Source organism: Anarrhichthys ocellatus, unplaced genomic scaffold, assembly GCF_004355925.1.
Source record: "Anarrhichthys ocellatus isolate YVR2014 unplaced genomic scaffold, GSC_Weel_1.0 scaffold104, whole genome shotgun sequence".
Classification (NCBI taxonomy): Eukaryota; Metazoa; Chordata; class Actinopteri; order Perciformes; family Anarhichadidae; genus Anarrhichthys; species Anarrhichthys ocellatus.
In genome coordinates this window covers 319187-330547 of record NW_022280134.1, presented here as the reverse complement: position 1 = coordinate 330547, position 11361 = coordinate 319187, and the positions used below count along the sequence as shown (strand labels likewise).

Here is an 11361-nt window from a genome sequence, read left to right as displayed (position 1 = left end):
GTACCAGGTACACCACACCACACCCACTGCATCTGTACCAGGTACACCACACACATACACACACTGCATCTGTACCAGGTACACCACACCACACACACACACACTGCATCTGTACCAGGTACACCACACCACACACTGCATCTGTACCAGGTACACCACACCACACACACACACTGCATCTGTACCAGGTACACCACACACACACACACACACTGCATCTGTACCAGGTACATACACACTGCATCTGTACAAGGTACACCACACCACACACTGCATCTGTACCAGGTACACCACACACACACACACTGCATCTGTACCAGGTACATACACACTGCATCTGTACAAGGTATACCACACACACTGCATCGGTACACCACACACTACATCGCAACAACGCAGAGTTCCACCTGAGTCCTTTTGGTTTATAGAAATTAACTGATGTGTGTGTGTGTGTGTGTGTGTGTGTGATGTAGGAGTTCCTGCGCTGGCTGTGTGTGAGGCTGCTGGAGGTTTTGCTTCCTGGATCGTCTTTCTCCAAATGCCTCACGGCCCTCCACCTGCTGTGTCTACTGGGCGAGCTCTTCACCTTCAGCACTGGTACAGCTACTGCCCCTCAGCAGCAGTCGTCTAGGACTTCTCAAACATTAAGACATTAACATCATGGCAAATCCAAGATGGTGCTAAAGTAGTATACACTATTTGATCTTATCACCGAAAAAGCAGCTGAATCATTTCAGCATTTTAAAATCTGATGGTAAATTCTGCATGAAGTCGTTATATTGTTTAAAGCTCTGTATACCTGCCTTTAGGAGATCACGGGTTCGGTTTATTTTCCACTACCAATACTCTTTTCAGCTTCATTCATTGACTTTCTGTTATTCAGCAGATCAGGTTCCACTGACTATTAGTATTCTACTATTTCTAGAATTAGGTTCCAGTCGTGGCTGCAGACGATTGTGAGTCAAACATTTTGAATAACTCCGGAGCGCTGCAACTTCTAAAAGTTGTCGTAAAGAGATGCATGTAATCATTTTCAAAATTCAGTTCAACATGTTTTAATCAAACGAAAGATTCTGCTTCAATCCATATTTGTTGACGTTAAGCCTTTCCAAAAATGTTCAATGTGGTTTAAAAACAGATTGCTCTCTCGCCCGCGGCACACACTGACGAGTTCTATTCATTTAAAGAAACGTTTTTTTAATATGTAAAAAAAAAACATTTAATCCAATGAAGCATTTATTTTCATACTAAGGATTTTTTTTTTTAGGGTGATGACATCATCAAATATGACGCCAGACATTCCAATCTACAAAATACGCTGTGAATATAAAACGATGACATTCGGTACGGTCCTAGTTTACTGAAGGACAGCTCAGTGACGAGGCTCACGTAACCTCCTCTCCGTCGCTGCCTGAACGCAGCAGTCCTCCCGCCGCTGGCCAGACTCTCTATTTCGACGCCAACCTGGCTCTCCAGCTGGCTCGGTGTACGCTCTGCCTGTCGTCCCCTCGCTGCGTTTCTTCACCTCTTCCTGTCTGCGTTCTCCTCAGGGCCCGATGTGTTCGCCCTCGGCGAGGCCGTAACCTCCGCCCACGCTCAGAATGTCCTCTACTGCGTTGCCAGCAACTTCCTGGAAGTCAAACAGCTGGCCTCCACGTTACTACGGCAACTCCCGCCGCCAGCTATGGGACTGCAGGTTAATATTCAAAATGTGATTCTTTACATGTGGCATCTTTTTGGTGTTATTTGATACCGCTGACATTGTTTTTTTTAGGTTGCTGTTTTTGGTAGTATTCTTTATGATTATTTCATAATGAAGACGTTCTTCTGCATAAAAGTGTCATTTACATTTCTGTCATATAAATTAACTTGTATTTGGATCCACATCTCAGTACGTGGCGTGTGTTCCAAGTTGTTTTGCTGATCTCGGCTCGACCTCTGTGGCATTAGGTCCCGGAGAGGACGCGCCGCATCCTTCAGGCGGCTCTGGACCTCAGCACCAGCACCAAGCCCTTCGACAGCGTCACGGCAGCACACCTCCTCCACCTGCTGCTCCACCAGCCGGACCTGGGCCTGGCCCTGCTGCACTGCGCCCAGGAGCAGGGCCTCGAGTTCCGGCCTCCCTCTTTACCGACCCAGCCGTCCGAAGCGGTCGTCTTGGAGCTCAACACGCTGGCTGGTGAGATCCGGACGCATAGCCTCATTAAGTGTTGGTGTCTGTGTTGGCCCTGAGTGGAATGGATAAAACGGTTGTGTCCTTATCTCCTCAGTGGTTCAGTTCTTGCTGCGCTGTCTGCAGTCGGAGGTGTCGAGGTCCGAGGCGTCTCTGTTGCAGGCGGCCGCTTCCTATCCCCTCTATGGCAGAGCCCACTGCATCACTGCCGTCCTGCAGCATCTGAACACTGAGTGAGCTCATGAACGCACACACGCTTCTACTTCCATTTGGATCCACTGCTTCTATAGACGTACTGGTTCTCTATGTGTTTAGGAGTTTGAGTCAGACGGAGCAGTGGAGGCGTGTGGTGTCCGAGCTGGTCGCTGTGTGCTACAGGATGTCTGATGTGGTCTCCCCTGTGGTGCAGAGCTCCTCCCCCGAGGGACTCATCCCCATGGATACGGATTCAGGTAATCAGATTCAGACCTTAGATCAGGAGTGAGCAATTATCTTTCCTAGGGGGGGGGGCACAAGAGAAACCCAGATTGCTGCTGTGGGACAAAAAGATATTGTTAGTTATAACCTCTAATTTTATCGCTAGATTAAATCATAGAAAACATTCTGTGCACTTATTTTTTAGCATTTATTGAATTGAAAATCACTCCAAATAACATTTTATTCATAAGAAAATTACATTATATGTCCACTAACAAAACTAAACAAAAATCCTCAGCATGCTGAAAGATATAATATGCGTTGCATAGAGCAAGGTTTAAAAATACAACCAAACAAGGGTTTAAACTTCAAAATTCAAACCCCCCCTGCACTCTCTCCTGACCTATACACACATGGACATCTTATTTATTCACACAATTTATGAGAAACACAACAATTGTGGAAAACAAACATGACAAATTGATTTTTTTTATACACACGGCACATTCAAACATATAATACGCAGATGCTTTTAAGGACACAACCCATCCTGTTTCCTGTTTGTATCTTTGACAAGTCTTCTTCATGTGCATCAGTCATTACGACAGTCTTTCACACTGCAGCAGTACGATCTCTGTGATACAAACTACAATCCATGGGTAGATTTACTAAGTACTCCGAGACGAGCTATCAAGTCTCTGATGGGCTCCAACTGGTGAATCAATTTGTAGGTGTACAAATTTGCACAAAAATCTCTACAAACATCACTCACGACACATAAGCTTTTCAAAATAAAAGCCAATTTAGGTAAATTCTTTCAATTTTTTTAGTTTAATGGGTAAAATGTAGTGGTTTGTCTTCGACCTGTCCGGCTGAACCATCATTCTGGCCGTATAACGACCAGGTCTGCCTTATATTACGCTGCACGCGCTCAATGGGCCTCATGCAAGAACACTGTTTATTCCAGACAGTAAAAGAGAAAGGGGATTAGGAGACTGATATGGAAACTAAAGAAAAAGACTAAAATAGATAGAAATATATTCCAGTGAAGGGGGTGGACCTCCCATGAGGAGATGTTAGTAACATGACGTGTTGTTTCTTGGGTGTGTTTGGACAGAGACTACCGCAGGTCTGCAGAGGATCCTGCAGGAGATCCAGCCCAGAGACACCAACGACTTCTTCACGAGCGCCAGAGAGCTGGACACAGCACACTGTGATCACACACAGACCCGGACCCCACACACACCGTCACTGAACACAGGTGAGTCAGAGGTCACTGTGCCGATGGCGTTCAGCATTACACAGGATAGCTTTCCATGGCTCGCTAGTCCAACACAGTCCAGTGTTACAGTAATTCAGATGTGTTCAAGCGGTGAGGAGAGCATCCAGAGGAGGGCGTCAGGGAGTTAAAAGTGGAGGGGGTGGGGGGGTTCAGAGGAAGTGACATGAGGCAAAGATAGGGACATATTACTTCTCATCACAACTCAGGCAAATCTGAATGTCCATCATTTTTCCTCAGTATCAAAATAATCCATCGATAAACAGGGACGGCTAATAGCACAGATACCTGCAATACTCCATGGCAACATTCTACTTCCTGTTTACATCCCATTATGGAAAGAGTGGCTCCAAAACTTGGAGCATGATTATTCCCCAAATGACAGTATGACCAGAATAATAAGATATTTTAATTTTTGGTGTTGCGTTATCAATATTTATTGATATCATTCAGGCCCAGAATGTCCGATCAGCAATGTTTGTTATATTCCTGGAATTGCTGTGTTATGAATACCTGTGGACATGCAAAAAACAAAAAAGTATACAATTTTAAATTGCAGCGAGGGGATGGGGGGGGGGTGTTATCATTTTGTATCATCTATCTTTTTTATTTTTCACGTGTGATTGAAGTGGATTCAGTTGGTGAGGTAGAATGCAGTAGTTGATGCTTGTGCGTGCAGTTCCAGTGATGTCCTGGTGGGGGAGGTGTTTGACCTTATCTTTGAGTGGTATATTTATTCAGCGCACAGTTCAATATTTCGAGGAATCTTATTAAATGATTATATATTTTACTGTAAATTTATAGTGATAAGGAAAACCAAACAGCTCTGTGCAATGTGTGTGTTCTATATGCATGTGTGACCCAACACAAACATAGCAGGGACTTGATGAGTACCAAGCTTTAACATGGCGCATGACATAATAAGACAAATACATCTTTACATTATTAGGTAATGAAGCCAAAAGTGATCTAACTTATTCCGTGTCGCTCTCTGCATGTGTGTCACTGTGCTTGTGTGTGTGTGTGTGTGTGTGTGTGTGTGTGTGTGTGTGTGTGTGTTGGCTCCAGGCGGTGAGGGCTACAGGGTGACGGCCCAGATGGTGCTGGTGTGCTGCTGGCGGAGCATGAAGGAAGTGGCCATGTTGCTGGGACAGCTGTGTCAGAGCCTGCCTCTGCACACGCAGTCCGGACTCATCACGGAGGAGCAGGTGAGAGATCCTCACGAGCCAAACTCTCTCTGGTTCTCTGGCTACCTCGGCCCAACGCGAGGCTCATTTTAACCCAAATTACAGAACATCTGAAGAAGAAAATGTTTCCCTCCACTGCAGCTATGCGAGTGGTAGAAGTTGAGCGCTCCTGTTGGGAGCCGTTATATCGGTGCAGAAGAAGCTTTCAGTGCCACAGTGAACCCTGGCCTCATGCTAGTTCACATAATAATAATCTCAATAAATTCCGATTTTAAATGTCGAGGAAAGTGAGAGCTGGTAGTTGGTATTGGGCGAGAAAAAACGTCGGGCTGATGCATTTGTATGTGTCATTATGAATTGCATGGGATCCTGTTCCTGAGCTCTGTCTGTTGCTCTGCACATGTGCTCGAGGGCCCTTCAAACATCTGCTTCCCCTTCTCAGCTCTGTCTTGTCACTGTTCTCACCGCTTTGAAGTCACACGTTGGGAACGCTCTGGTTAACGAGGCTAACCAAACTGTAACAGCTGAGCTGTGGTGGTGTGCTGCTGAGAACCCAAGTCGGCCCCCCCCGACCTCGATCACATCGGGAATTGGCGATCGCTTGCAATGCCGATTAGACGATCTAAAAATATACAACTTCCCGACCGTAACTAGTCTGTCTCAGTCCGCTGAGATCTAGAAAAGCTATTTATGTCCGCAAACACAATCCAAGTATTCCTTTTAAAGAGGTCTCATTTGTTTCACTGTATGTGTGTATACATACTGTAGCGGGGGCCTGATGTGAATCTGTGTCAGCGCGCGCGCCTGTGTGTGTGTGTGTGTGGGTGTGTTTGTGACACCACGCTGGGAGGCTCCTCAATTAGCATCCGCCCTCGTTAGCGCCGCACTTTCATTTGAGGCCCGACCCCGCTGGTTTAACTGCTGCAACGCCCCTCCCTTTCCACTGCATTCTTTCCAAATCACTTCCACCAGCAGCAGGAAAACACTGAGCGCTTCAAACAACACACACACACACACACACACACACACACACACACACACACACAGACAGACTCACACAGGAATAGTTGTCTGAGCGGTTCAGCATGTGAACGTCCATAATAACAAGGGTACCAGACATGGGCTGTGTTTGTCTGCGTAGGGGGTACAGGGCGTGTGTGTTTGTGTGTGTGTGTGTGTTTGCCTGTCGAGCGAGTATTTACCATCCTGAGAGAGAAAGTAGGAAGTATCTTACTGTGCTATGTGCTGAACGTGTTTTTTTTTTTTTTAATCTTTGTGGTATTTAGAGTCGGCAATGTGTGCATCAGTCCGTTTATTGTACTGTTATGTTTTGGAAAATGGCTTTAATTATTGGGCCATTTATTGGGCGTTCATTATTCCCACAACCAGTTTAAAACCAGTACGTCTCATGTGTTCACAGAACGTGGCGATTACAAAAAGCCACAATGTGAAGCACAATGATGTAAACAGAGAGAATAGAGCTGAAACAAGTGGTTTAATAACCACAGATAAAGTCCCTGCACACTAACTTCTCTTTTTAGAAGATAAGAATATTATTTGGAATTCATTCTTCAATGAAGTACTTTATTTTAAAAGCTTGCTGTTATGTAATTTATTCTTTAGTCCTTATTTTACTTGAAATGAGAGAAGAACATTTATTTATTATCAGATTATGTATTTATAATTCACCCAGTTGAATTTGAAATCTGACAATAAATATTGTTGAGATATGATTCAATTGAACTTGAAATTTGATTTGACAGTCAGTTGTTGACTACAAACTGATAGATATGGCACTAAATCATAGCGCAAGTTATTATTCTATAGTATTATAAGTTACTGTGATGTTCCGGACCTTTGCATGAGGACTGTGATTGTACAGCGCTTTTCTAGTCCTCCGACCAGTCAAAGCGTGTTAACACTACATGTCATCACTCACCCATTCACATCACGCCACATAAATCAGCCAGGGTCGCTTGAACTGTCGCTGTGGTCTTCACATCAGTATCGAGCCATACCATGGTAACCATGGCGATGGGCCTCATTACATAAACGATGATTTAATAAACTCCTGTGAGGAAACGCCGACCTCCTGTCCTCTCTCTTTACCGCATCCCTTCTTCTTTTGTCTGTGTGTGTGTGTGTGTGTGTGTGTGTGTGTGTGTGTGTGTTCAGTAGTGTTTGGAAAGTTGGGTCTGGCGAAGTCTTTGCGGACGCAGTCTCTCTGCCCTACCACAGTGATTACATGCATGGGCAAATGTGTGTGTGTGTGTGTGAATGACCAAAACACACCTCTTTCCAAAATGTATGCGAGCTCAACACCTCCCGCGGTCCTCAGCAGTACCCTGTGTTACATCCTTGGTAGCCTGGCAACACTGCAGATGTTTCTGTCACTGGGTGGCGCCATGGCAACGGCAACAGTTGTGGATGTGCGTCAATGGTCATTTCTGAATTTCTTTCTTTATTTCGTGACCGTACTTTTCATCAGTTACCGCGATGGTTTTGGCAGTGTTATTTTCAGCTTCTTCGGTAAAGAAGATGAATTGTGAAGGAAGACGGAACGATGACGATTGATTGTAACGGAGGAAAACAAAGGAAGGAGAAGCAGGTCGACATCCTGAACGGGACGGACCACCAGAGTGGCCGGTCAGCTGGAGTTTGACAGCTCGGGTTGTTTATTTGGCGTAGCCTTGGTCTCACAGAGGAGACGGACCATTTGAAGGGAGAAACAAAAACGCAAAGTGATGAAGATTTAGGTGTCTTAAATCTCATTTTACTGCTTACCAGAGAATAACAACAACAACAACTAGACTTGAGCAGCTGAGAATGACATTTGTTTATTGTGTAACAACAAAAGATGTGAATCCTAGCTTTCTATTGTCGGTACCGTTTATACAACCAGAGCTTCACCATGTACATTGCAGCAGCAGCAACAACAACAACATCATCAGAGTGCTGTCTAACCCTCGGCCGTCAGGGGAAGAAGTCTGCTATTCCCCCCCCCCCCCGAGCCATACATATAATTAGACTTGGGGAAACTTCTCTCTCTCCGCACATGGAAGCTTTTTCTGAGAAACGGGCACGTTCGCAAACACAAAGTTGACGTCTAAATGAAGTCGTCCCCCCCCCCTCCCACCTCTCACCCTCCAGGAAGCTGGCTCTGCCCTTTTTTAACCAGTTACACAGCCGGGGGAACCTCAGGGAGGGACGCTTTAAATAAGCGAAGCCGCGGCCCGACCCGGCTTGGCCCGGCTCAGCTACCGCAGCGGTCTGGGCCCCGGCAGCCACGGGGCCATCTAACAAGTGACTGTCGCTGCCATTTTTACCCCGGTGAGGTCAGGCCCTGTCCTGGGAGTCCACTCTGGCCACCGATGTGATAAGTCACTGGGGCTTGGCACCGCTGTGGTTTACTCAGTCCGTACTTTTGGTGTTTTAAGTCGAGTCCACTTCAGGTCTGCAGGGTCAGACGAGTTTATTGTCCAGTCATGTGGCCCAAAACAAAAAACAGGCTGCATAAGCCCTACATTTATGTTGCGTATATTCTTTTTACACATTTTTACACGTTCATTTTTGTTCTGTTTCAGCACATTCTCCTGCTGTATTTCTCTCATGAACTCGTCTCCGTGCATCTTTCCATGACATCAGCCATCGTCTGCGGCCCTGTGTCCGTGTTAGTTTAGATGTTGTGTCTAACCCCACATCCCCTGAGGGGCTGTTTGGGATTTCTTTTCTCCCTATACGAACTGTTTCTTTTTTTTTTTTGCATCAGCCCCCCCCCCCCAGTGCCCTCCATGCCACCCCTGACTAAGCCGAGGCCCGGGCCGCCTCTGCGGTGGCGGGGCCACCACAGCCTAAATGACAGGGCACCGAAAGCTCCGCGTCCGCCTCGCCCTGCCGCCTCACCTGCAACACACTCAACAGTTTACACATTGCCACGGCACTCAGTTGTGTGTGTGTATAGTTAGAATAATGTCGCTAACACTATTACTAACTGGGTGGTTTTACTGACGGTGGCCATTATGCGGATGTCTCAGCATCCTTATTTGAGTGCACTTGTCACGCCACCGACATGCCGCTCTCACGCTCCACATGCCCGAAGCTCACTGGCGAAAAGCTGAAGTGGTGTCTCTAAAAACAAGAGCGTGGCCAGTGTTGCAGCTTCACTCTTCTTGCCAAATAGAGAAAAGGCCACAGTGGGACTAGATGACGCAGTTCGTCTCCGAGTCTTTTACACACCCCTACTGCTTTGCTTTTAGTTGGAATCTTTTTTAAGAGACAATGAACCGCTTTCTGTTCAAATGACTACGCTGCTTTGTGCCAGCATGTTTAGCACCATGAGGTGGAGGTGGAGGGTCATTGTTTTGGCTTTGCATTAAGTTTGCTGCATGTATTTATATGGAGTTGCTTGACTTTACAAAATGAATCACTCACTAAGTACAAAGAGGGTTTCATTTAGATCTTAGTCCGTGGGAACAGTGGAGAATTCTTACTAAGCTTGTGGTGTTGAGGATTTAAACCGTTAACTTGTAAAGTATCCACAGTAGTCTCTGTGCTTTGACACACGTCACCCAATCAGTTTCCAAGCTTAGTTCTGATGCTTAACTGAGTCATTGAAATGCCTCCACTCATATCATTAGTTATATAGTTCTTCTGACACAGATGTCAGGCTTAGCTTTAAGGGCGCTCCGATCGATCGGCCACCGAACGTTTCCGTCTGACATTCGTTCTAAAGGGATTGATCGGTGGTCTTTATAAAGGAGCCAATCGGATGACACAAAGGTAGGCGGGTTACAGCTGATCGCTGTGACATCACCTTCAACAGGACAGTCGCCGAATCATTCCAATGGCAACCGAATGATGGATCTGCTCTTTGTCAATTGAACAGCGTGGTGTATGGTGTAGTTTTATGGGCTGCCTTTTAAAAAAAATAAATAAAAAATTTGTTCTCCTGCGCTCGATATTTAAAAATGACAGGTTTGTGCCGGATGTCCCCGGGTCGAGCTAGTGACGATTCTCTCTGACCAATCAGCGGCCTGCGTTTTTTTCTAGTATCGGCTCAGCTCAGTTGGAACGTTGGAGGCGGTGCCAAGACTGGAGTGGTTCTGTTGTTACGATCCATAACTTCTTCCAGTGGAAATGCCAAAATAACCATTTTAGTGTGTTTCAAACTAAACTGGACTGCTCGGTGGAAACGCTCCTAAAGAGAGTCGAATACGTTATACGAATAAATTAACAGTTGTCAATTCATGATACTTACCTACTTATACTAACATACAATGTTGTTTAGAATAGATGATAAATAAATAATTCTATGAGATTATTAAAAGGCTTCAAAAAGACCTTTTGATCTATGATCGTTATCAGGAGGAATCCTGATCAGAGCTCCTGTCCTTTCTTCATTGAATGTCCAGGTTACCTGATAGTCATTGAAACACGATATAACAGCATAGTCACCGCTTTGATTCTGACCTGGAGCTGTTGTTGCGTGTCTTACCCCACGTGCCCTGATGTGGGTTTTGCACTGTTGGTCAAACAGAACTACAAAGTAATTTGAAGACATCAACCTGGGCTCTGGGAAAATGTGTATTATTGTACATTTTCTGACATTATATAGACTAAATCACAGATCAGTAATCAATGAATGAAAAGATAAGTTATCGATATTGAAAGTAATCAGTTGCAGTCTAATTATATAGTCCATAAAGCCTCTAAATCTTTGATACTAGAACTCTGAAGGCTTTATATTAACCATAGACTGCATATAAGAAGTGGACGTAGTCGTGACGTCACCCATTGGTCTGTGGACTCATGTTATGAAGCCTCGAGTTCGGCGATTTGGACGTCGCCATCTTGGATTACGGCCGTCTTCATCTTGGCTTTTTGCAACCAATGAACGGAAGTGACCATATTTGGACTGCGGAGGAGGGACTTAGAGACGCCGTATACGGCTCTGGTAGAGGTATCCCCCCGTCAATCACAAGGTTAGCCCGCCCTAAAGCATACTCTTCTTTATGATCTATTTAACTGTAAATGTGACCATAATTTACTAAGTGAACATCATGTTGTATTGAAGAAGACTTTAAACTAGAGATTGAGACTATAAACTCATGTTTACAATGTTTACTGATGTAATAAATCAAGAGAGAAGTAGTCATTTTCTCATAGACTTCTATACAACCAGACTTCTTTTTGCAACCAGAGGCGTCGCCCCCTGATGGCCAGTGGAGAGAATGCAAGTTAAAAGCAGAAGGCTTTAAAGTCATGCATACATAACATACTTACACCCCCCCCCCCCCCCCCCCCCC

General features: G+C 45.3%; 1 protein-coding gene across 1 annotated transcript in view; it reads left to right on the top strand.

Annotated features, from left to right (window-relative positions):
• thada (THADA armadillo repeat containing) overlaps positions 1-11361 on the top strand; it is a 106524-nt gene that overhangs the window by 26680 nt on the left and 68483 nt on the right. Inside the window, exons 15-21 of the mRNA XM_031876143.1 lie at positions 474-597; positions 1551-1696; positions 1951-2179; positions 2271-2406; positions 2489-2625; positions 3708-3851; positions 4938-5077. Coding sequence (XP_031732003.1) covers positions 474-597; positions 1551-1696; positions 1951-2179; positions 2271-2406; positions 2489-2625; positions 3708-3851; positions 4938-5077 — 1056 coding nt within the window. The remainder of the gene's footprint in view (positions 1-473; positions 598-1550; positions 1697-1950; positions 2180-2270; positions 2407-2488; positions 2626-3707; positions 3852-4937; positions 5078-11361) is intronic.